The following is a 27,164-nucleotide window of genomic DNA, read 5'->3' as shown; positions in this document are numbered from 1 at the left end:
TTCGTTGCTTATTTACAGTACAATCATTCAAGAGTAAGACTATTTAAGAGTTGTAGATGAATTTCTGATATTCAGGAGATCTTGAATACAAACCAACCTTGGAGACCTGCTCCTTTTTGGTGATCACATGTGGCAGACACGGCTTTGAAAATTAAAAAGATATTTCTAGAGATTACTATTAACAGGTAGACGTGGGAAAAAAGGGGGAAATGGAATTTAGTTTATTTCCATTTTTAATGTGCACATCCTGGGTGCTTTCTCAGTTAATCTTTACAAAAACCCTATAAGAAACGAGGGCTCAGGAAGGCTCTAAGCACCTTGCCCAAGATAATGCAGTGAGCAGACAAGTGGGGAGGGATGTGCACCAGGGATGTGCCTGCCATGCCAAGAAACAGGCTGGCCAGGGCACAGCTCTGATCTCTTCCTTCCCCTCTAATCTCCTTTGTAAAGGTTTATATGACCTGCTTAAAAGAGAGAGAATGGATTTTACTTTAAATTAATTATTAATAGAACATGCTTAAAGAGTCAGAACTTAAAGAATAAAAGGCACAGACTTTCTACCTTTGTTTGGTCTCCTGGGTCTCCCCGTGCCTGAGGCTCTGAGTGGCTTCCTGTCTTCTCCCAGCCAATCTTGTTCCCGCTGATATGGCTGAACATAAAATGAACATGATTACTGTCAACCACTTTCTCAACCAAGCTTACAATGATAAGGGCCCAAACTAAGTCTACAGACTCATAATAATAATACTTTCATGCTTTACCAATCTTACCCCCCCCCCCAAATTATCTCTAGAAATAATTCTATTATAGGAATATTTCTTCCTGCTTCAAGAGGGTAAGTGGGCTGGGCACAGTGGCTCACACCTATAATCCCAGCACTCTTGAGAGGCTGAGGCAGGAGGATCACTTGAGCTCAGGAGTTTGAGACCAGCCTGAGCAAGAGTCAGATCCTGTCTCTACTAAAAATAGAAAAATTAGCTGGGTGTCATGGCATGCACCTGTAGTCCCAGCTACTAGGGAGGCTGAGGCATGAGGATCCCCTGAGCCCGGGAGTGTGAGGTTGCTGTGAGCTACAATGATGCCACTGCACTCTACCCAGGCTACCCAGGGTGACAGAGTGAGACTGTCTCAAAAAAAAAAAAAAGAGGGTAAGTGATCATCACTTATTATGGAAAAGAAACTATCAAGCACCTAACTTAGGAGTCACCAAGCACTTTAAAGATGGTCTATGATGTGCTTAGTGCCCCAGAGGGTGCAGAAGAACAAAGGGAGGCCTTGCCTTGAAGGAACTTTCAATTGTCATAGGGAGATAAGATAAAGAATCATATCATTTAATTGACAATTATAAGGCAATGTAAGATTAAATGTTATCTGAATTGAATGCTAAACATAATTTATAAATAAATGTAAGGTGACAAAGGGCACTCCAGCCTATTCATAGAGAGGGGGCATTAGAGCTATGGCTGGGGATGACTCACACTAGGAAATGAGAAAGGCAAAAAAGGCGCATTCCCAGCAAAGGGAGAAGGAATGGATTTGGTGAGTTCAAACAACAAGGAGTTAATGAAAACTTATTTGGGGAATGTTTTTTTTCCCCCTTGGCAAAGCAGTAAAAAATAGGGTGGGGAAAAGAGATGTGAAGATCAGACATAGAGCATCTCACATAACAGAATAAGGGATTTCAATTAGCATTTTAAAAAAACTGTGCTGTGACTGATTAGTAGATTGGGAAAACAATTTAGTGAATTTAATGAGCACTTCAGAAAAATGAAATGGAGCACACCAGAATGAGTGGTCTGAATAAGCATTATTTAATAAATTCTTTCTGCATATATGGGCCACCACACAGTGGTTTACCACGACCCCCAGGCAAATGTAAAACGCACTGTCCCACAGGTAGCAGGGGATCTGCAGGGGCTCAAGCAGGGTTGGCACTCCATCCCCAGGGAGTCTGCCCCGTGTGCCTGGGGTACCCTGAGAATCACACAACCAGGACGGTAGAGCAGGGGAGGCCGTGAATTAGGAAAGTGCCATCCAAGGAGGGGATACCTCTCTACTAAAACTGCAGAGCTGAGTGCCCGTGCTACCTGTGATCACACGGAACCTACCCTTGCAATATTAGTGTTGTTCTACATAGATTATCAAACTAAAAATAAAATAATGTCATAATCTGGATGCTCATATGACCTTCTAACAATAACACTATAAAATCTAAAATTCTGCCTGAAAAACATCTTGAAATAGCCAGTTTTTAAGAACTCTAATATATTTCAATAGGATAACTATATTACTTTACAACTTAAGGAAACAAAATATCTCAATCTGACAAATGCCTAGCTTTGAAGACTAGGCAGATTAAATTTCAGAATACTTCTATATACATTTACGTTTCATTTTACACAACTGATAATATCTTAAAGTTACACTTAGAACGAGACACACATTTCCCTGACTCCCGCTGAGCTGAGAGGTGCTGAGATAGGCCCTGGCTGCAGGGGAAGTAGCCTCAGTGGACTGGGCACTCTGTAGGAAGCCTTTCGTGCTGTCACAGAAACTCATCGACACACCCATTGTATAAATCTTTGATGACACGATTCAGGCTCAGAGAGAAGGAATATACCCACAGCCACAAAAAAAGTAACTGGATTCAAACCTAGACCCATTATCCCAAACTACTGCCACATGCTATCAGCGGAGAGCCAGGCCTACAGACGGTTCACATCCACGAGAGCAAGAGCGAACGCAGCGAGCAACGGAAAAGAATGGCTCTGGTAAGCCAGCCACTTTGTGCAGGGTGAAGCCCAGCACTACACGACGGGGCTTTGCAGGATGCCAGAGACGTGCTACATGTGTCACTTCACTAGAAACACTTGGGGCTTTTTCTGCATGAAAGCCTGTCGAAGATAGCAATCGATTCTAGTTACTGAATGATTTCTTCTCCACATTTTTCTAGACAGCAGCTTGGTGATTTGGGATCAAAATATACTGGTGTTCATTTATACTGAGTATACTGACGTGTCACTCATGTTCCTAACTGCCAGGGTGCAGAGTTTTCCTTTGTAGAGCAGAAAAGGAAGAGAACATTGAGTAAAAGCTGACTTCTCTGTCAACAGGAAAAATCAAAGGAAAATAAAACCAAAATGGAAGCAACAAACCATTGAATTTAGAAAGATAAAAATCAAATTCACAGTAGAAATATCTAATGTGTGTAAATTTTTCATTTCTATCTGCTTCCCAACTCAACAGGGCTGAGACCAGAACAGTGGGAGGTTCTCTGTCAGCACAAGAAAGCAGGGTGTGGGCCACGGCGGTGCCTGGCGGCAGGAGGACTCAGTCATCCAACAGTGCTTGGTGTTCTCACACAGGGCCCAGCCATGGCCAGGTGCTGTCCTACAGAAGCATAATTATCTGAGTTGCCTGACCAGAGAAGCCGCAAGAGTTACACAGACACACACATGACAGGGCTATTCTCCTCATGCTCCTAATTAAGCTAAAGGCACACATTCAGGTCCTTCACGTAATAGGTGAGCATAAAAGGTCGGGAGCAGAGAAAGTGCTTTTCCATGAGGCAGTCGGACGATAGCTCAAGCTTCTCTCACAGGCTTGTCAGGACTTCTCACTGTTGTTGGAAGAGCATGTGCCCCTACAGTCCCAACTGGTCACGGAGCTGTCCTCTTAACAGCCTACGAGTGAGGGTTCAGAGACACCTAACTGTGAGTCACACATCTGTCATGACAAGATCAATATAAAATGTCTACATAAGTCAGTGGGTGGCTGGAATATATATAGACTCTCTCACTGTCATGGCATAGATCGTGATTAATTTTTTCCAACACATAAAATCCAGAATCATTTTTATGAGAGGATATTATAATGTTACCATGTGTTAAAAAGCCAAAATATAAATGTAGATATTTGCCTAGCACAACAGCATAACAATCAGAAAGAAAAACCTATAGCTACACTTAAGCCATTCTGTCAGCCATGGGCCTGTCTGTGCCACAGGATCCTAGAACAGGATAATATGGAATTCTCTCTGCGAAACACAAGGTTTGTTTGGAAATGGAGTCTGGCAGCACTCAAAATACAAGAAAAACATCTGTATCATCTTAAAGGAAAAAAGATATCAGGAGCATATTTCCTTCGATACTAGGTCAAGCAGAGCTGAATGAAACTGTTAGCTTTTTACATTAAAGACCAAATCAGTGTTTTGGTTTTATATTGTACCAAGAGTTAATTTTTAAATAACACTGACAGCTACTATTTATTACACTTACTCATCAGCTTAATTCACAAACTCAGGAAATATCTTATCCACGTGTGAATGTCCTAGGATTCAACAAGCTGGAGGCCATGCAACTACACCTGCAAATACCAGCCAAGAGATTCTGAGGGAACCTGTTCTTGGCAACAGCTGAGACTCAGTGCTGCTCACAGGATCCTTGGATGCTGACACTGAGCAGCCTGCCTTTCATCTTTCACAGTCCAGCAGATACAGTCCTACAGGGACTCACATGTCATTAGCATAAATTAATAGGGGGGAGGGACTGCAAAGCTTATGTAAGAGATGCCACCATAATACCACATATCAAAATTAATGATAAACATTGATGGCTGGATGTGGTGGCTCATGTCTGTAATCCTAGCACTTTGGGAGGCCAAAGCTAGAGGATGGCTTGAAACCAGAAGTTTGAGAGCAGCCTGAGCAAGAGCCAGACCCTGTCTCTAAAAAAAAAAAAAAAAAAAATAGAAAAATTAACAGGAAGTGTTGAGGCACATCTGTAGTCCCAGCTACTCGGGAGCTCGGGAGGCTGAGGCAGGAGGATGGCTTGAGCCCAGGACTTTGAGGCTGCAATGAGCTATGATGATGCCATTACACTCCAGCCCGGGCAACAGACCAAGACCCTGTCTCAATCAATCAATCAATAGAAATATCCTCCTGCATTGCACTTAAGATACATATATAAATGTAGAAGAAAATGAAATAAATCTATACAAATAAAGTCACACAGCTGAAAAAGTCTTCTTTCTGAATAGAACTTTTATCTATCCATTTTAAAATGTCAGTAATAACATTCAAAAACATGATAGCAATAAAATGTATAGAGTTACACTTATTAAGTACATATACATATTTATACTTAATGCACAATATATTTACTTATATAAGTATATTAAGTATAAAAGGAAGAAGAAAAGGAAAAAAGTTGCTGTCCCTAAAGATAAGACCCCATTATTGTAAATTTTAGCATATGCAGAGAAAAATAAGGTGTTTGAATATTCAGCAACCTTTTGAATATAGTTACTGCTCTAGAGGTAGAATCATGGGGGATTCCTTATATTGTATTTTCCAATGTTTGAATTCTATATAACTTTGTATCAAAATGATAATTAGAAAAAAAGTATAAAAAAATTTTAAAACTTTAATTTAGCAACCTCAGATTTGATTCAAATTCTGCAAGTCCAAACGAATCTATGAAAATAATATAAAATGAACAACTCCACAAGTATTCAACTGTTCTTAATTCAACCAAAACAAAGGTCTGACAGAGGCCAGGAAAGAAAGAGAAACAAGAATGCCACCCTCGTTTTTTAAATTTTGACCAAGAATAAAGTAAGAAGCATATGCTGATGCTAATCTAACAAAAGGCGTAGCAGAGAATATTATTTAGTTAGAAAGCAACACATTTCTTCTTATTTTACTGCCAAACCAACCATTATGGCCCTAAAACAACCAGCCAGTTCCAATCACTGCCCAGGGCACCAGCCCATTCCCCTTTAAGGAACAAAGACACTGCTAGAAAGAAGAGCGTTGTGTCTCTGCCAAGGAGCCAGTTAAACTCTGGACTGAGCTCCCCAAAAGCTCACCTCTAATCTTTGTTGGAAAAAATACCTCAGGCAGCCACAGCTGTGTGACAAGGCAGCTTCTCCTCTTCTAAGAATTCCTTGTCTAACACAAATTTTCCAAAACTTCTAAAGAGAAACTTAGACTTTGAAAGAGTAACAGCCCATGACTTCCAATCCACCAGTACGGTGGAACAGACACTGAACAACTGCCCTAACTGAAGAAACTAGAAGGCTGGATAAGGTACTAAAGAAATATGACAAAAAGAAGGAGAAAAAGCACAAGGCTGCCTGCCAAACGCACCCGGTGAAGGCTGCCCCCGTCCACCTTTGAGGATTGGCTGAGAACATGTCCAGATCTGCTGCCATCTGTGTAGACACCTCCTCGTGGACTTGGGGTTACCCAAGAACATTCTCTGCAGTGTGGTGTGATGCTCCCTGTGTGGACAGTCCCTGCTGACAGCATGGGGAGCGGGAGGAGGGCACACACATCTGCTCTCACCAATGCTGCTGTGACACACACTGCACACCTACCCTCCTACGCACGGGTACACGGCAAACATCCACAAAGAGCGCCCACGGCTCTCAGACGCCTGCGGGACATGGCAACACCCAGCAATGCTGCGGGGTGAAAGCCAGGACCCAGCAGCTCCACCCATGTCCCCCACCACATACTATCTTTACAAACAAAAGTCTGACAATTGTATAGGTTTTTAATAAAAGGTATCTTGTTATGTGTTAAGTTGCATTCCTTTGATTTTCTTAGTGAGGGTGAACAACCTTTCACATTTATTGATGTCTGTGTTTCCTCTATGAATTGCACATTTATATCTTTGTTGTTTTTTTTTAATAGGGTGTTGCCATGTTACCCAGCCTAATATGCAATGGCTATTCATAGTGATCACAGCACACCTGAGCGTCGAACTCCTGGGCTCAAGCAATCCTCCTGCCTCAGCCTCCCAAGTAGCTGGGACTACAGCCACCGTGCCCAGCACGTTTATATCTTTTGCCACTAAAAACGCTTACCTTTTTAATTTGTATGGTGCTTTTTTCTTTTTTGGTTGTCTCTTTTATTCTGTAACAGTCCCCATCACCCATCACCACAACCCTTTAAAAAAAATGCCACTGATTTACTGTTGGGGAAACTAGGCCATTTATTTTGCAGATTGTCCCACATTCTGAATTTGGTTTATTACTTCCTTGTGGTACCACCAAACATTTACTGTAGAAAATATTTTTAAACTGTAGAAACTGACTCTTTGTTTTCTGTTGCAGATATTAGTGAGCACTTATGGAGCAACCCTTGGCAAATGACTGCCCAGACCCACCCTGGGAGCATGTCCATGCAGTCCTGGGGGTGGAAGGAGTCAGGGTGGGATGGCGAGAGAGTAATGGGTGGGAGCACGCCTTGCTAGACATCTGGAAGACTTCTTCCCTCTGCTATTTTACGGTCTAGAAATTATAAACATTTCCACTGTCAATCTGTTGACATTAAGACCAGAGCTCTGGAGTTCAACTGTCCATGAATTCCCACCAGCTCAATGGTCTGACTGTCCTGAGGGCAGATGCCATCAAGATGGGAGTACACTCACTTCCAAAGAAACACCAGGGCCTCTCTCCGGCCCAGGGCCACTCTAAGCACACTCTGGATGGTTCCCATGGCACTTAGAACACATGTAGCTCTGCCAGGCCCAGCCCTGCTGAGCATCACACCCCAGCACATCAGCTCTTCTCACTTCTTTCTTTTCAGTCTTCCCGCTATTCCCATCTCCAGTGCTCCCTGCTCCAGTCACTCTACTGCATGTGTTCTTCACACGCTAATCATTGTCGGGGTTTGTTTGTTCACTGCTTACAGACTGTCTTCTATCAGAACGCAAACACTGAGCACAGACCTTATCTGTGCCATCCACTGTCCTTCACTGGTAAACAGTAAGTGCTCAAGCACTTCTTGGCTAAATTAATGGATAATTTCCTTTCCCCTAGGACCATCCTGAAAGGGCAATGTAGGTCCCAGGGTCCTAATTAAAGTCCTAACCAAAGATAAACTAAGTCCTGACTTATTATTCCTACTGAATTACGTTGTAAACTACAAAAGCAATTCTTTGTTTTCTTATGCACAGACTCAAGCTGCACATAATACACACACACAATGCATTCGGCAGGCTAGAATCCTTGCTCAAAATCATGAACACCATCCCTCCTTGGCATCCTGCCACATACATAAATCGAGATTGTACCACCACACCTGCCATAAGCAAAGTATGTCCATAATCAAGGGTTTGGCCCCGAGTCAAATGCTACCTAGTTTCTGACACGGAAACCTTTGGAACAAGCACTCTTGTCTCCTCTGCCTTCCTACATCTCAATTCTAACAGTCTGTCTCTTGGTTATTATAATAAAGGTAGCAGCAGATTCAAGGAAATTAAGTCATTGCCAAGTTACACAGCTTGAATCCAATCTTTTGATTCCAGGTTGAATGTGTACCCTGCCTTCTTCATGACACTTCACACTGCAAGGATGGCAAAACACTGAGACACTAAGCAGATCAAATTCCATTTGCAGAAACAAGGTGCACCTCCAGAAAACACAGTAAAAACGCCATGTCAGAGATAAAGACGATTGGTGCCACAGGAGTTCAAGAGAAGAATGGATCCCCAGGAGCTAGGCAAAGTTGACCAGAAAGAACCTTTACAAAACAAGTGAAAGCTAAATACACAAAAAAGAAGGAAATGCTCAGGCAATCCTACGTACTCCAAGTTCAGCTCTCATCCTAACGAGGACAACTTGCCAAATTAAATGAGCAACAGGCTTTCTTCTGAATCCCTCTCCTAAGGAACCGAACAGCCTCCACTGAGATGTCCCATGGTCACCATCCATACTCCCCAAGTCAGCACTGCAATCTGGTTTCTCTATCTCTGTCACCAGCACTTAACTTCTTGAGTCATAAAGCTTATATTTTTTTTGCTTTTTGTCTTACCTCTATTCATGTTTCAGAGTTTACAAAGAATATTTCTTATTAAGATGAACCTGTATCGTACAGATATTTTGATCTTGGCGGCAAGAGTCAAGTTTTAAAAGAAAATGCACAGTGCCTCAGAATTCTAGAGTGGAAGGGCTTGTAAGATCATCTATCAGTTGTTCTCAAACTTCAAGGTGCTTGTTTAAAAATGCAGATTTCTGGGTCCCAATTCAGAGTTTCTGATTCAACGAGTCCTAAATATATTATCTTGCTAGAGATTTAAAAGTTTGAATACTAAATTACAGTTAGTTCTTTATTTCATTTTGGAATTTCAGGATTGTACATATAGCAAATAAACATTTATGAATTTTAACCTTCTCTGCTATAAATGGGGAGTGCAATCTCTGGGTGACTGTGAACTCTTCGGTAACTGCTGCCCTAGGTCAGCAGACATTCATTTCCATTTTACAGGTGAAAAAAGAGCAAAGAGGAAAACCACTTGCTTCCGGTGACACACCAGTAAGAACTTACACAGAGACTCAAAACTACATCTCTTTGATTTCTTACAGGAGAAACTGATGTAACACCAACCAGCCCTGGTTATCTACCCTGTAGAGTTGAAACCAAGGAAAAGGAGACCCAGACTTACAGAAAAGACACTTCCTTTCTTTTTGAAACATAAGACAGTTTAAGGGCAGGGGAAAAACACATTTAAGACTTCCCCAATCAGATTTTAACCAACTATGTATTTCTGAATTTATTTGCTCAGGGACACACGCTGTTTAAAATATTCCTCTATAGAAAGAATTCTGGCCTGCACCTAAGCACCTTCCTATGGTTTTGGTTGGGCAAACAGTGTTATTTCAAGAATGTTCCTATGAGTTGCTGAGTTTAGGAGAAGGAGAAGAAAATTCAGAGTTCCCTTGATCCAGGAGCCAAAGGGTTAATTTTTCAGGGGGCAGCAGAGGGTGTGTATGTGTGTGTGTGAGGATGAGCAGGACCACACCAGATAAATCCCCCAACGTTTTGCTCACACAAACCAGTTCTTGTCAAAGTCCTACTCAGAAAGGTTCCTGCAGTTCCAGGCCACAGGGCTGGGATGATGCAGATTTTAAGTCATGAAAACCTCAAAGAACATATCTACTCGTCCTCTCTCCTCCATGCCCAAGGACCCCTGGTCTGAGCACAGAGTGACCATCACCTACTGTAGGTCACTGTAGCAAACTGCGCCTTTGAGTAACATACCTGTGTGGCCAGAGGCCAGAAGGCAGCTTCCCAGGTCACTACCCACTGGGAGCGCTCAGCACCCATGTGCTACTCACTTTGTCGCCCCTCCGCCGCCTTCATCGTTGTCTGAAGATGACGATGTAGAAGAGCCAGGGAAGTAGGCAGAATCCACATGATTGGGGCTGCCACTCTGGGCTGGGTTGATGGGCGAGGACCGCTCATACAGTGGTGTGTGTTTCCCTTCGTGAGGAATGTTGCTGTAGTTGTTCTGCTCCGTCAGATTCTTCCCGCTCGTGTCCAAAGTGAGAGCTGGCTCAGCGAGGCTGTATGGGTATGGACCCTGGCCCGGGGCACCCCCTGGGATGGGCACTTGTGGGGCCTGAAACAAAAGGCACAGATCACACACATGCTGCAGGGAGGACCTGACTCAGGTCCGTGCTGACTTTTCCTGGTTAATTTTTAAGTCAACAAACATCGGCATCTATCTCACATATCAAGTTGAGATTTTAAAAAATTATTTTAGTAGTCATTAAAATGTGAGTCTTGTGCCACGTCCAAGGCCTACTGCACCACCCAACACAGGGAACCCTTACCACGGGCTTTGCTTGCAGAGAGGTCTGCGGAATGTTGAGCATCTGAGGAGGAACGTGTGGTGGCACCATCCCAGGCATTCCAAACGGACCGGGTCTGGCTGTTTCATCAACACGGAGAGAAAATAATAAAATAGCTGTGAACAGAATGCCATTTCCCCAGGACATCTGTCGGGCTGGCCCATGGCCTCATGGGTCCTCAGACACTGACACCACCATTGGTCCCACCTCTGAGAAATCTTTAGAAACTGATGTTTAACATTAAGAAATACTTTATTTTATAATGACCAATTTCATACAGTGAGGCTAGAATTTTAACTTTCCAGATTTCTCAGTGAACTTTTGACAGTGTTTTCGCTTTTGTGTATTTCCTGGATGCCCCATCTGTCCCTCTGTGTTTAACCTCATGGGCATTTCTCTCTTTGCTCACTGTTATTCCTAACCTGAGATCTCAGCAAAACCAGAAGCCCTGGCAGGGATGAAAGGAACAAAACAGCAACAGAACACTGTCTCTTACATTTGTAAAGCAAGAGAATTTTTCTATTTAAACTACTTCACAACTAAAATTAGGTTCTTAGCTAACTAGCAAGTTTTAAATATAAAAATTAAAGTGTGGTAATTGTTGCCTATACTTTTGGGTTGTTTTTAATTAAACTATTATTAGGTTACACATTTTAACATGCATTACAGGATCAGTAACTTGGGATTTTGTGTTCGTCAAAACATGACTTCATAAACCTGTTCTGATGTACATTGGTGTGTGCTATTTGTTATTCCCATGCTAACTTGTAAAAGTGACAAATTCCACTTGGGGATAGAAAGCCAAGTGCAGGAACGGCCGAAGCATGACAGGACGAGGAGCTGGGCCAGCCTGAAGCTGTGACACAAGGCAGGGCCTGGAAGCCTCCACACTTCGGCTGGCCTCAAGGGTCTGAGCAGAGGGGGAGGGCTCAGGGGCCACTTACATGGCTGACATACATGAAACTAGTATGTCCGCTGTAAGTTGACAGTGCTTTATGCTCTCCCAGACAGCACCAGACCCGTGTAATGCGGACTGAGCATAGTCCTGAAGTTAACACTTCAAAATATCACCAGAAGTGGACATGTGAGAAACACAGTAAGCAGACTCCTCAGAGCCATGCTCCCGTGTCGGACAATGAGGTATTGAGTGCCTGCAACGTGCCCAGCTGAAGGACTGGGCCTGGGGATGCACTGAGCCCCGAGGGGGTGTCCTTAAGACTCAGACTTATGAAGATGCAGAGAAAACAGAAAACCTGTGGAGACATAACAGACCAATCTGGAGTTCTCTTGTCTGCACCATCTCTTCCTTAGGTTTATTTTAAAAGTGGAACAAAACCAAGCCTAGAGTTCCCTGAACTCCAATTCCCTTCTTTAAGCAGTAGGAATGGTTTTCCAATCTCTGAATCTGGACAGACAACACTAGGCAAAAGGAACCCAACCCACAAACCACCACCTCTCATACTGCCTATTTGCCAAAATAAACTAAATATATTAATAAAAATTCCCCAAACCTTCCTTCTCATTCTCTGAATACACACTTTCATGGCTGAACTGATAACAGGCATCCTAAGCCGATACTAGGCATGGTGCAACCAAGAGTGTAAACACTGTCCTGGACCCTGGCTTCCCAAGAGCCAAGGCACAGGCCACAGAGGCCAGGAGTGAAGCACAGATCGTTGCTCATTCCTTCCCCCCCAGATGAGGATCCACAAACTTTAAAAGCTATGATCTATCTGAAGTTCCCATTTCCAAGCCCTTAGCTCTCAAGCTCTGAAAACCATAGGCCTTTGACCCTGGCTCTCACTAAGAAAAAATCTTGGCACAGATTCCACCTTTGTACTGAACAAATGAAACTGCAGTATGAGTAGCTGGGAATAGTGAGACTGGCATGTGTGTGCTCACAGGCACACTCACACACACAAACATATACATACACACACAAGAAGACATTCCTAAGTCCACTAAATCCACACCTCTGAGGAACGTAAGCACACACGTGCACGCTCACGCATGCACAGATACACACATGAGCATGAACACACACACCCCCACATGTGTGCACAGCACATACAAACACCAGGCAACGTTCCTAATCAAACAATAAGTCTATTAGATCTGCACCTTTGCATGTAAGATAAAAGTCCCTGTAATTGTTAAAGACCTGTTCTCAGGTGATTCTGAGTTATAGCCAGACTTGGACCAAAGAATATTATAAAGTCCATTTGAGCTCTAAAATTATATTAATAATTTAAATCACAGTAAAAAGTCTAGCTTACAAACTATACTATAGCATAAAACCAAAGAATTCCAAGGAAAAAATATTCCCTAAAATCACTTGCAATCGTTGACCTCAAATAAACCTTTGTGAATCCACAGAGCAAGTTACTATTCTATTATAACCTAGTTCAATAAGTGAATTAATTTGTCTATATTTTTCTGAAGGCTGCAGAAATGCCTAATAACTCAGGGCCTGCTTCTGCAGACTACAGGCCTTCTTCTAAATCAGTTCTTGTTCTCCATGTCCAAGTGCAGCTGAGCAGAACCACTGTCTATCTTCTCTACAAGAGCATCTTTCTCAGGAGAGACATTGGGATCACAGAGTGGAGATCAGCACCACCAGTTCCTCATTCTCTTCCTTTCACAAACACTACTAGGGAGGTAGGCTTTTGTTAGAAAAGTATGCAGATTCAAGACAGGAAAAGAGATGAGAAAAAAATGCAAAAAAAAAAAAAACTTTAATTACTATATGAAAAACATTCTACAATTTTAAAATGTTTTAAACATTGTGAACTTGTTTAAGAATGAAGAAAAATGAAACATGCCTTGCAGTCCTTCAGCTGTGCTATGTTGACCTTTCACCCTAGTATACAAGAAGTGCTGTTAAGTTACCTACTTCCTTCAATGACTCACTACAGCTATACTAAGCTGTCTAGCTTTTGCTCTAAATTAAAATAAGATAAATTTTTAAAAGGAATGGTGCTAAACTAGAGCATCTACTTAGAGCTACAGTCGGCCCTACCCCTGTCCCCATTCCTAGCCCAACCTAACAAATGCTCATATACTGCCTGGCATATTATTGCTGAGATGTTACATTAAACAAAACAAAGAATAGTACAAAGTTTCTTTTTAAAAAATTTTACAATGCAGACAAGTGCTTGTGTATGATTTTCTAGTGTCACCCCAAAAATACAGCTTTGAAAATTTTGATTCTAAGATTAAATAAATCAATATAATCCCAATCACCGACATTAGTTTTCAATGCTTGCAAAAAAGGGCAAACTTTTCCAACCATTTTAAACACATTCACATGGACATATTTACTAAATATCAATATCCTATAGAAGACACAAAGTTAATGGAAGGAAACTTTCATGTAATCTGTTCCCATTAAACTACAGATGAACAGTTTCCACCAAGGCAGGGATGGGGCCTGGAGTACAGGACAAGCAAGGGACAGTCTGGCTGTCCTGCAGGAGAGGAGGCCCTTCTGAGAGAGTCAGGCAGGCTGAGCTGGCCTGAGACCAGACACAGGTCAGTGCCCAGGGAGGCGGAGGGTTGAGCACCAACGCCCAGGAACTAAGAGCAGAGGGGAGCTGATGCCAGCCTAGAGCCTGCGGTGCTAGCCAAATCACATGGGAAGAGCCACAGGCCAGCATCCAGAAGAGGCCTGGTAGCAGAAGGCTGTAAAACCTGAGATAATCAGCTGAAAGAAGGTTCACTACAAGGACCATGAAAAGTAAGATTATGAACTAAGTGAACGGGCACAGAAAAAATTAAACTAGGGAAGCATATTTCAAGTCAGTATAAACAAGACCTTTCTAAGAATTAGAGCAGTTCAACAATGAAAAGGGTTGCTTGACTGTTTCACTGCTCATATAAGAACATTCCACAACAGTGAGTTGGGTTGGTACTTATATATAAGCTTACCTCACTATCCACAATCTTTTCCATCCCTGAACATGGATATGAAAGGGTACACATCAAAGGGTACAGCATCATTTAAATCCACTTGGTGCCTGAGTCTTAAGTAGCAAATTTTATCTAAATGTATTCAATTTCTTGGTTCAAGTAATCAGAGTTCGAACAGCAAAAAATACTGGTACTGACTGAGCAAAGTTCAAGAAAGCAGAAAAGGAACAGTAAATCTCAGTTGGCCACCTAAAGGTTTTACAAGTCTATGATAAAATAAGATAAATTACTTTCAGTTCACCTGTGGATTTTGGAAAAGCACTTAAAAGAAAAGTCTAACGGGTCTTTATTTTGAAGTCATTGGTAAACTGAACTGACATTCCTTATTTGTTAATTAATGCTAAAAAGCCATTAACAACCCTAACAACATTAATAAACCTAAATGCATCCATCTGGGGAAGACCTGCATGCAGTCTTTTAAACCAGACAATAGCTGAAAGGAGGGTATATTTCCAGTTCTTCCAAAACAACCAATTTTTAATTTTTTTTTTTTAAATGACCTTCTAAAAAGCCACAAGATCAGAAAGCCTATACAACTGAATACACCACACTAAAACAAACTCACTGAAAACTGAATGAAAGTCGCAAGAACGGAGACTGAAAGCAAAGGCTCCAGCAGCATCAGGAGAGTCCGCTTTTCTACTTGGAAACTCTGGACTGAACGGGAAAGATGAGGGACTCTCATCTTTAACAGGAGCAATGCCTGCTTCCCTCCAGCTCTATGCTGTCAGACTTGGGGGCTCCAGAGCAACATCATTTGTATTAGCTTTAAAAGGATAAAGCTGACAAAAATGAGCAAGGACACATATTAAAACAGCACAAGCAGAATGACATGTACAACGGAGTATTTAATTAAAATCAAAATAATGCTATTTACTATTCCATATGTATGAGGTAAGGAAATATAAAAACATGTTTGAGGGGGCTATATGACTTTTAGAAAAGCCTGATGCATTTCTTTAAAAGAAAAAATCTGAAGCACATGGCACCATTTGTGAAACCCGTTCAGTGAGTACACCACTGCTCATTATACTATTCCTTATAGTTTTTCTTACATTTATAGTTTTTCATAATAAAAAAAGAAAAACCTAGCGAAGGGTGGGTCTAGTAAGCAAAGCTATAAGATAAAGTGAGGACTGAATATAACACATTTTAAAAGAATGTCAAATTTTAACAAGTTATTAGTAAAGTATAGCAAAGTATAATACTGAATATCTGGTGAAAATAAAAATTTTGTTAAATTATAATAGCAAAAACCTAAACGTATTCTAGATGCTGACAGCAGAGACATGGCTAAATACCATGCATCTACATCAAACCATCTCTGAAAAAAACAAGGCAGACCTATGTGAAGTACGGGGAAATCTCACAGGAACACTGTTAAGTGGAAACGAGGCAAGTCATCAAGCAGCTTGTATAACGGGCCCCTCTTATGGGTCATAGACCCCAAGCTCGGGCAGCCCTTGGAGGCATCCCTGCTGCTGGCTGGGCCTACTCCTCTACGGGAGGCTCCAGGTGCAGCCACCTGGCTCTCAGCCAGGCCCAGCCCTGGGGCAGTACGGGCAGCCACATTGCCTTTTACACTTTTACTCTTTTTTTCCTAGAGGACCTGCATCTGTATTTTGGCCCTTCTGCTAAGATAACTCTGCTGTATCAGGCAGGTACACTATGGATTCCTCATAATAGCTCACCCTGCCTCAAGCTCCGGAGAGCCTGCTATGGCTCAGGTCAGATCTCAGGGTCCAGACTGCATCAGCTTAGGATCCATTGCCATGTGTTTAACATCATTCTTTGCACTGTCTCTTCATTTTCAGAGTGAAATATTTTCTCATATTTTCCTCAGATTTTGGGGGTGTACTTTGTTGGAGATATATAGCTGTATTTTCAAAATAATTTTTAGCACAATCTATAGAGCAAAGCGACACAGGGCTGAGGGCTGTGGTGACATATGAAGTAGGACTGTTTGGCCTGCAGACAACAGGCAGGGGAAGCACCAGCACGCGCAAACTTCACGCAGCACGGAGCTCTTCTCAGGCATTAGGGAGTCACACCCAACAGCAACGCAGGGACATGCCCTCCATGTTCCGCACAGCCAGAACTCAGAGCCACCACACCAGAACAAGCCCTGTTTCTCTCTCAGCTTTGACACAAGCAACTTTCTCAACATGAATTCCCTTTCCTGTGTAGGCTGACCCAAGAGCTAGACTCAGGAGTGCCCACTCCCAGCAGGCCATGTCTGCTTTCTCCTGGGTCTGCATCGTCTGTTGCTGGGGTTGTATGAAGGAGGTCCCTCTGACCTGCTCTGGTAGCATGTGGCCAGCCTCGGGAACCAGTCAGGACACAGGCTTACTGCAGGCTCCTGTCCCAATGGAATGCCCCACAGGTCCCTCTCAAGCACCTAGCAGCTGCTGCACCCAAAGGTTCTCTCTTTGCTGGTCATTTTGTAGCATCAGTTCTTTGCTTAGTGATTAGCACCTATTTCAATATGGTCCTCTTTGCAAATTTCTGCCCTTATGTGCAGGAGCAGTCTCGCTGTCTACACATCTGCTCTTGGTCTGCTCCCTCTGTGACCTCCCCACACTGCTTAGGGTAGGCTAGACTTTCTGAAGGCCAGGCATTAGGATGCTGTCTGACATGAGAGAGCAGGCATCCCCCGCCCCCTGCTGTGAAACCACCACGTGTGCACCAGAACCACCTTCTCTGCACTTCAGCCTCCCCGTCAGTAGTCATCATCCTCATATTAATAATTTAAACCTGTTCAATCCTTCCCCCCATTTCAAAACCCCACCTCTTTCGGAAATGAGCAAAGGTAGGTTTAGAGGACTGGCACTTGCCACCTATCCCCCTCGCCTCTATGTCTTTCAGTATTGAAGAAGGCGGAAAGCTAAAAACTATTTTTCTTAGGATCCCTTGCCCCTGGAGGAGGGCCAACCAACCAAACACACCTGCTCAAGGTTAGGGAGCTCCAACTGCAGCTGAAGCCCGCCCTGCGCGGTTCTGCTGATGTTCCACCTAACAGGCAGCATCCTCACCCTACCCAACCTCTCAGCAGAACTCAGTGCTGCCAGCAAATGTGCTCCGAGTGTCTCCTCTGCCCTCGCTGTACCACACCATTCCTCCTCTTTTTCCTCCTCCTCCTCCTCCTCGACCTGGCCCAAGGGGTACTGTCTCCAGCCTTCTTCACCTGCCACACCGACTATCACAGCTCCCCTCAACCTCACACATCAACCAACAAAGCCCCAACCTAGGACTCGGCCTTAGCTCCTCACTCCGCTTTGACCTGTATATTCAACTGTCAGTTGCACATCTCTACCTGGATCCTAGATCCAGGTGCTTAGATCCTAGAAGGTGCCTGAAAATTTGTATCTGAAACTGTCCTCCAAATCTTTTCCTCCTCCAATCATCTCTATCTTAATGGTGCCATCATCTGAGCTGATCAAGTAAAAAATCTGGGAGCCATTTCTCCTGAATTCTTCTATTCACTGAGCTTCCATACCTATGCATTAATATCTGCTCATTCTATAATATCTCCCCAAAATCTGTGAAATCCACCTAGTACTCCTACTTCCCACTGTGGAGCGCCTGGCCCAGCAACACAACCATGCCGTGTCCTGCTACTATTGGGAGACCTTCCTATCCCACCTCCCTTTACCTGCTCTTGTCCACCGCAATCCCCTCTGTGCACTGTGGCCCCAGCCATCAAAATGCACACCTGAGCACACTACTCCCCAGATTAAATCTCTTTAATGAGGATATTTCCTTAATCCGGACAAGGTGGGGAGACAGAGTGAAAGGTTAAGATGGTGAGACATTAGACTTTCCCTTGAGATCACAGGCCAGACAAGAACAGTCACCATTATACCTCTTATTAAATACTCTGCTTTGAGTCACAGTCAGTTCAGTGGATCATGAAGGTCAAAAAGGAAGATACTGAACTACAGATGTTATAATCACCCAAAGAAATATACAAATCAATTATGAAAATTGGTAAGAATTGAGCAAAGTTGTTTCATATAAAATCAACTTGCAAAAGTAGCTTGTATCCTATACACAAGCAGTTTGAAAATATAATTTAAGATACACTTAAAAATAGCATCCCAAAATAAAATATTTAGCAATATATCTAAAAGATGTACGAAACCTTTATGAAGAAAATTAAAGTTTATTAAAAGCCATTCAAGACAACTCAAATCAAGAGAAATAGAACATTTTCTTGAATATACTCTATATTAAAGATATTTTTCTCTCCAAATTGATCTACAGAATCAATGTAATTCTAATCAAGACCTCCACAAGGGTCACAAAATGTATACAAAAGTGAAAAGGGATAAAGAATAGTCTCGACCTCTTGCAGAAATATTACATGGGCAGATTTGCCCAACCAGATACCAAATACTATTACAAGGCTATGGTAATTAGGAAGGTATAATACTGGCACAAGGATAATCAGAAATTCAACAGAAGCAAGCCCAGAAACAAACCCACATGTCTAGAGAGACCTGACGCGTGACAGCATGGGAGAGCCTACTCAGTGAGATGCTAAGGCAACAGGTCATCAGCATGGGTAAACAAGAAATGGAATTCCCCTATTCACATTGTAAATAAAATTCAATGCTAGGAAGATTTAAAAGGCAAAGCCATCAGTAAAATTTTTGGAAGACAAAATATGTTTATCACCTCAGAATTCTTCTTTCATATTTTTTTTCTTTCCCATGAACACTTTAAAAACATACATGAGAGTAAAGGAAACAGTACAATGAGCCACGTGATAATATCCATCACCCCACCCTCAAAATTACCAGACATGGTCGATGGTGTGTCATCTGCATTTCTACCCTTCTTCCCCCACTACTGTTTTATTGTGAAGCAAATCTCAGACATGACATCATTTCATCCATAAATGTACGACAGGACTTCTTAATAGTATAAACAATAAATGAAAAAATTTACCTATCTGAGTTTAAAGCTAAGAATTCTGATATCAAGTACATCATAAAGAGAGAAAAATGCAAGCTGCAAATTGGGAGATTATATTTGCAGCCCATATACTTGACAGAATACTAGTATCCAATACATATACATAAAGTATTCCTATTAATGAATCAACACAAAAAGAAAAACAACCCAATAGAAACACAGGCAAACAACATGAACAAGCATTTTACAATGGAGAAAACACAACAGGACCATAAATATAGTTAAAGATTCTCAACCTCATTAGTAATCAGGGAAATGCAAACTGAAACCACTATGGGATGTAATTTCACAATCATTAGACAAAGAAAGAACGTGGAGGAACTGGAGGAGTCCTCTACTTCTGCTGGGAGAATAAGCCAGTACATGATGAGACTGGAGGCATGAGCAGGACCCCATGCTGGAGTTGCCTGGAATGCCACTGCTGCACACACTGGGCACGAGTGAGAGCACTCAGTGGTGCTATCCATACGGCAAGCGGCTGGAAACAGCCCAATTTTCCATCAGCAGTAGAATTGATCAGTATGTATTAATACACTGCGATACAGCAGTAAAAAAATGAACTATACCAACATAAATGAAACCCAATAATAAACACTGAGTTAAAAAGTCAGAAGAATACATGCTACATGATTTCATTTAATGACAAATGAAACTATTCAGTATAGACGGATACAGACATGATAAAATTATCCAGAAAAGCAAGCGAATGATTAATATAAAACAGACGGTAGGAGGGGTGGGGGAATGCGACCAGGGAGAGACATATAAGAGGGCTAAGATATTACTACTGACAAACACATGGTAATATGACAGTTACAAAATCACTTAGGTTTTTATAGTTAAGAATCCTTTAATGAGCTTTTATCATCCTAAGACTAAAGTTAAGGCAGCTGCACTGCAGCTCTCAACATCACCTGACCACTCTTCCCTGCTTTCTGTGCTCCATCCATTCTTCTCCCTTTTCCTCCACACCATGTCCTCTCCCCAGGCCTTTTGAACACACTGTCTCCTCAGCATGGAATACACTTCCTACCACATCCACGCCTTACTAGATTTCTACTGAACCCTGAAACTTCACCCTCAACATTAATCTCATCAGTCAGAATCAATCACTAACTTAATTATATATTCATTCAATTAGGTTGGTCTGCCTTGAGCGCCCTGTTCTCATTCCTCCAGGATTCCTTGGGGCTCATCTTCCCCACGAGCCGCATGCTGGTCTATAAGGGCAACAATGACAGCTGTCTTGTTTACCACATGCAGCAACCAGCACGGTGCCTGGCACAAAATGAACAAACCAATGAGCTCTTTACTTTTTTAAAAAAAGTTAATAGACTTTATTTTTGAGCAATTTTAAGGAAATGTGAGCAGAGAGTACACATCCTGCACTGGTGCAGTACATTTATTACAAGTGATGAGCCGACATTGATACATTATTAACTAAAGCCCATAGCTGATAGTAGGGTTCACTCTTGGTGTTATACACTGTAAGGATTTGGACAAATGTATAATGACATGTATCACCATTATAGTGTCATACAAAGTAGTTTCACTGACCTAAAAATCTGCCTATTCATCCCTCCCTCCCTCACCCCAACCCTTGGCAACTCCTGATCTTTTTACTACCTCCATAGTTTTGCCTTTTCCAGAGTGTCCAACAGTTGAAATCGCACAGTATACAGCCTTTTCAGATTAGCTTCTTTCACTTAGTAACATGCATTTAAGTTTCCTCCACGTCTTTATATAGCTAAATAGTTGATGGCTTTGTAGTGCTGAATAATACTCCATTATCTGAATGTACCACAGTTTATGTACCCATTAACCTACTGAAAACATCTTGATAATTTCCAAGTTCTGGCAATTACGAATAGAGCTGCTATAAACATCTGGTGCAGGTTTTTGTGTGGACCTAAGTTTTCAATTCCTTTGGGTAAATACCAAAGAGCACAATTGCTAGATCATACGGAAAGAGTATGTTTAGTTTTGTAAAAAACTGCCAAACTGTCTTTCGAAGAGGCTGTATCATTTTGTAATTCCACCAGCAACAAATGAGAGTTCCTGTTGCTCCACATCCTCATCAGCATTCGGTGGTGTTGGTGTTTCGTATTTTAGGCATCCTAACAAGTGTTACTTTTCACTGAGGAAGGCCAGTGAGACCCAATGGATGCTTCTGCAGCCTCAGTGGGCCTCCGTTTCACTTGCACAGTTTTAAAAATATACATTAGTGTTCATACAGTCTGAAGTGGGACTCTAGCACCTGTGTTACTTGATATTTTTTAAAATTCCACCAGTGATTTTGAAGCTACTGGCGTAAGCAGGGAACCAAATATTTTGCCAACTGAATTGTGACATCTTATTTATCCTTGCACTTAGATTGGTAATTTCCTGGTGAGCTACAGCAGATTTTATGTGCTGTGACAGAAAGGACAAATCACAATCATCTCTGTATCTACGGATCCTAGCACAGTATTTATGACATAGTAAATATTTAAGTAAGTAAGTACTCATCTCACCAGCACTTATTTTTAAAAATCAATCTCAGAATAGATAATTTCTGGGAGTCTACAGTGTGAACTCAGCATGGACTAGAATACATTCTTTTTTCACCTTTTAAAAATACCCGATGTCTATTTGGACTATGCCTTTCAGCATTGCTGGGGCAATGCAACAGGGGTGTGTATACTTCCTCCCATAAACTCTACACTACCCAGTAACTGGAGATCGGAGTTTTTTCCTCAACACTGCAAAAGATCCACACGGTTAGCAATAAAGGCACAGAGGGTGAGAGAAGTGGTTCTCAAATGCCATGCCAACTGGTGCCTAGCAAGGAAGATTTTTAAAAAAATATATAAATTCCTGAGGCCCAATTAAGATCTTGAAGTAGCAGTTTTGAGGTAGAATCTAAAATTCCAGCCAGGTTTAGAAACCTCTGGTTGGAGCCAAATATCCCATTTTTTTTTGCTAATAGCCATACTCTAAGCTTCTAGTATGATTCCCCTAAAATTTCTTCAAAACTCTACATATATTCCAATTTCTGAATGATTAATAAAGACAGGTTCTAATAAACAAAAAGTTATATCCCCATGTTAGTTGTTCAAAACTCTAAATTGTTTTCCTGTAGAATAACATAATGGACTATGGTTGGATTCTAGGACAGATCACCAAAGACTACTTACGACCTACCCATCATTTATAAAAACATTTCTACAGAAAATATATCTTGGGTACTAACTTGGGATATCAGAAAACATCTCCCCAAGTCCATGTTGTTTCTTCTAGATCCTCAACTTGGGTTCCAGTCATTGTCCTCTTAGTTTCACTGGTAGGATCTCAGTAGTATAGAGAGGTAAAATCAATGAGAGCTAACATTGCTTTATTTCTTTAGAGTTAACAGAAAAAAAAACTAAAGTGATTTTTATAAGAATCCATTGCTGCAGGTTCCAAATTGTGTACATGTAGTCTGAAACAAAACTTTCCTCCAAATCTTGCCTCAACCTCTCTCCAGTATTACCTTCAGCCATTCCAGGCCACACACCAGACATCCTGAAATTCTACACTGCCCCAAGCTTCCTGCTTTGCTGTAATTCTGTACCTGTGCTTCTTGTTAGTCCCTCACCATACAATTATAATTTCTGCAATAGTCAGAAGCATCAAGATATGCTCTATAGAAGGATTTATAGAGTTATCACCTACATTAAACTATTTGAAAGTGTCACTCTAACCACCCCAAATTCATTGCCAATAACACTCCTGTTTTCCACTAACCTGTGTTCCCCAACCCCTGGGCTGCAGACCAGTACCTACCTATTAGGAACCAGGGCACAGCAGGAGGTGAGTGGCAGACAAGCCAGCAAAGCTTCATCTGTATTTACAGCCATTCCCCATCGTTCAGATCAGCTGTAGCATTAGATTCTCACAGGAGCACGAACCCTACTGCAAACTGTGTGTGGGAGGGATACAGGTTGCACAGTTCTTATGAGAATCTGATGCCTGATGATCTGAGGTGGAGCTGAGGTGGTGATGCTAGTGTGGGGGAGCGGCTGCAAATACAGATTGTCAGCAGAGAGGTTTGACTGCACAATAAATGCAATGCGCTTGAATTATCCCGAAATCACCCCACCCCACCCCCTATCCTGTCCATGGAACAATTGTCTTCCATGAAATTGGTCCCTGGTACCAAAAAGGTTGGGGACTGCTCCCATAAACCACTGAGTAGTGAAAGTGAAAATGAAACTGAATTCTAAGAGTCAACTTCACCTATAAAATGCTTACCTAAAATGTTGTTTAATGATTTAATAAGAACATGAAAGCACTTGGCAGAATATTATACATATCGTTAAGACATTCAAACTTAAAACACACCCTACCTATTCAAAACATCTGCAAGATTGCTATTACTAGCCCAGATCAATGCCGTATGTTAAGTGTGCTTTTTCCACACTTATTTTCCTATTTTTTTCCTCCTAAGTAAATGTTCTTGCCCCAAATACACTCTAGTAACTATCTAAAGTACGGCTGCCATACAGAGTATTCCACGAAGAGCACAACATCCAGAGACACGGGATGCCCCTCCCACCTCTGTGAGCTCCTCTCAGGCTTGTCACCACTCATTCCAACATCCAATCACTCAGTGCCTTTTAGGCCACTCCGCCCACGAGAATAACAATGATAGTATCTGCTGTCTGACAGTATCTGTATTCCTGTAGTCAGAATGGCCTAAAAGGGCACTAAATGATTTAACAAGCACTTCACTGAAGCACTTTACATATGTTTTCTCTTTTAATAGTCACATAATGACCCCGTCTAATAAAACAGGGAGCCTAAGGCCAGAAGGCCATGTACACAATCTGGTGGCAACATTCACGCTCCCCACCATCCCAATAAGCAATTATTAGACATCTCCTGTGTGTGGGATATGTGAATTAAAATAAAATCTTACACACACCCCCCACCCACCCCAGCTGACTGAATGGACCTGCTCTTGGCCAAGAAATACCCTGAAGTTGAGTTGCTGGCCATGAAAAGGGAGGTCAGACATGCCTCATCATGTCCACCTCCATTATTCTTAGAGACTGTCCTTTGTAACTCATTAACAGGCCTAAGGCTATACAAGACAAAGCTTAAACCACACCTGCAGGTCATCAATTTACTTCACAGATCACTTGAATCTGGGTATGTGTTTGGTATAAGTCCTGGTGGCTTGCCTCTGATTAAGAAACTTCCTTAAGGCTGGGCATGGTGGCTCACGCCTGTAATCCTAGCTCTCTGGGAGGCCGAGGCAGGCGGATTGTTTGAGCTCAGGAGTTCGAGACCAGCCTGAGCAAGAGCGAGATCCCGTCTCTACCAAAAATAAAAAGAAATTAATTGGACAGCTAAAAATATATAGAAAAAATTAGCCGGGCATGGTGGCGCATGCCTGTAGTCCCAGCTACTCGGGAGGCTGAGGCAGGAGGATTGCTTGAGCCCAGGAGTTTGAGGTTGCTGTGAGCTAGGCTGATGCCACGGCACTCTAGCCCAGGCAACACAGTGAGACTCTGTCTCAAAAAAAAAAAAAAAGAAACTTCCTTAAATTAAAACACCCCAAGCCTTTAGACAAAGCTTCATTTCTTTAACAAATTACAAATCAAACAATCTTTAAACCCACTTACAACCTGTAATCCGACGCTCCCCCCCACCACCCCTGCCAGATGTCACACCTTTTCGGGCCAAACCAATGTACGCTTTCCATATACTGACTTACGGTTTTATATGTAATTCCTGTCTCCCTGAAATGTATGAAACCAAACTGTAACCCAACCACAGTGAGACCACTTGCTCATGGCTTCTTGGGTGTGGCTCTCTGGGCTATGGTCACACATAACTTGGTTCAGAATAAAGCTCTTTAAGTTATTTTATAGAGTTTGGGCTCTTTTCCATTGACAGGAATACAGCAGACACAGCACAATCTGATCCGATAACTTTTCACCTTAACTGACAAAAGGGCATATAACCCGTCTCCCTCCTTCCAAGGCCCTGCGCCCCTTTTCCAAGAGTAATCCTAAAACACATCTCATCACTTCACTTCCCTGATTTAAAAATGGTGAGTGAATTAATTCATTCAGTCAAATATTTATCCACTGGAGATACAAGAATGAAGGTAACAAACAGGTCCCGGTCCCCACTCCCCGACATTACATTCTCGGGGGTGGGAGGAAGGTGAAGAAAAGCAGCCTACAAATGTGCAGAGAAGTAAAAACAGGCGGTCTGACTGTGTCACGGAAGGAAAAGAAGCCAAACTTTGTAAAATAACTTAAAGAGGTTTATTCTGAGTCAAATTTGAGGACCACATCCCAGAGCCACACCCAAGAAGCTTTGAGCAAGTGAACTCATTGTGGCTGGGTTACAGTTTGGTTTTATACATTTCAGGGAGACAAGAATTACACATAAGGTGATAAATCGATACATGGAAGACATACATTGGTTTGACTCAAAAAGGTGGGACTTCTCAAAGGGGGGGATAACCGGTTTAAAGACTCTGATTTGTTCACGTCCTTTGCCCACTTTTTAATGGGGTATTTTGATTTTTTTATTACTGATTTTCCTGAGTTCTATATAAATTCTAGTTATTAGCCCTTTATCAGATGTGCAGCATGTAAATATTTTCTCCCATTCTGTAGGTTGTCTATTTGCTCTAATGATAGTTTCCTTGGCTGTGCAAAAGCTTTTTAATTTGTTCAGGTCCTATTTATTTATTTTTGTTGATGTTGTGATTGCCTTTGGGGTCGTCTTCATAAATTCTTTGTCTAGGCTGATGTCTATAAGAGTTTTTCCAACATTCTCTTCTAGAATTCTTATGGTTTCCTGCCTTAGGTTTAAGTCTGTTATCCACTGTGAGCTGATTTTTGTGAGAGGTGTGTGGATCCTGTTTCAGTCTTCTACATGTGGCTATCCAGTTTTCCCAGCACCATTTATTGAATAAGGATTCTTTTCCCCAGTGTATGTTTCTGTCTGCTTTGTCAAAAATCAGACGGCTGTAAGACAACAGTTTTATGTCTGGGTTCTCAAGTCCTATTCCATGGGTCTATGTCTCTATTCTTGTGCCAGTACCATGATGTTTTGGTTACTATAGCCTTGTAGCATAGCTTGAACTCTGGTAAATTGATACCTCCAGTTTGTTCTTTTTGCTTAAGGTTACTTTGGCTATACGGGGTCTTTTCTGGTTTCATACAAAGTATAGAGTTATTTTTTCAAGATCTGTGAAAAATGATGTTGGTATTTTAATAGGGATTGTATTGAATCTGTAGATCACTTTGGGTAGTATAGACATTTTAACAATGTTGATTGCACTGATCCATGAGCATGGTATGATTTTCAAAAGAAGATAGACTAATGGCCAAGAAACATATGAAAAAATGTTCAATATCTCTAATCATCAGGGAAATACAAATCAAAACCACAATGAGATATGACTTAACTCCAGTGAGACTGGCTTTTATCAAAAAGTCCCCAAACAACAAATGTTGGTGTGGATGTGGAGACAGGAACATTCATACACTGCTGGTGGGACTGCAAACTAGTGCAACCTCTGTGGAAAGTAA

General features: G+C 41.9%; 1 protein-coding gene across 2 annotated transcripts in view; it reads right to left on the bottom strand.

Moving 5' to 3' along the window:
• Positions 1-27,164, bottom strand: part of FAM120A (family with sequence similarity 120A) — a 115,570-nt gene that overhangs the window by 39,241 nt on the left and 49,165 nt on the right. For both annotated transcript variants that reach the window (XM_012664455.1, XM_012664456.1), the window contains exons 6-8: positions 10,624-10,721; positions 10,126-10,409; positions 562-649 (exon numbers count right to left, since the gene is read on the bottom strand). In XM_012664455.1, coding sequence (XP_012519909.1) covers positions 562-649; positions 10,126-10,409; positions 10,624-10,721 — 470 coding nt within the window. The remainder of the gene's footprint in view (positions 1-561; positions 650-10,125; positions 10,410-10,623; positions 10,722-27,164) is intronic.

The sequence above is a fragment of the Propithecus coquereli genome, unplaced genomic scaffold (assembly GCF_000956105.1).
Source record: "Propithecus coquereli isolate 6110/MARCELLA unplaced genomic scaffold, Pcoq_1.0 Scaffold890, whole genome shotgun sequence".
Lineage (NCBI taxonomy): Eukaryota > Metazoa > Chordata > Mammalia > Primates > Indriidae > Propithecus > Propithecus coquereli.
This window is presented reverse-complemented; position numbering and strand designations above follow the sequence as displayed.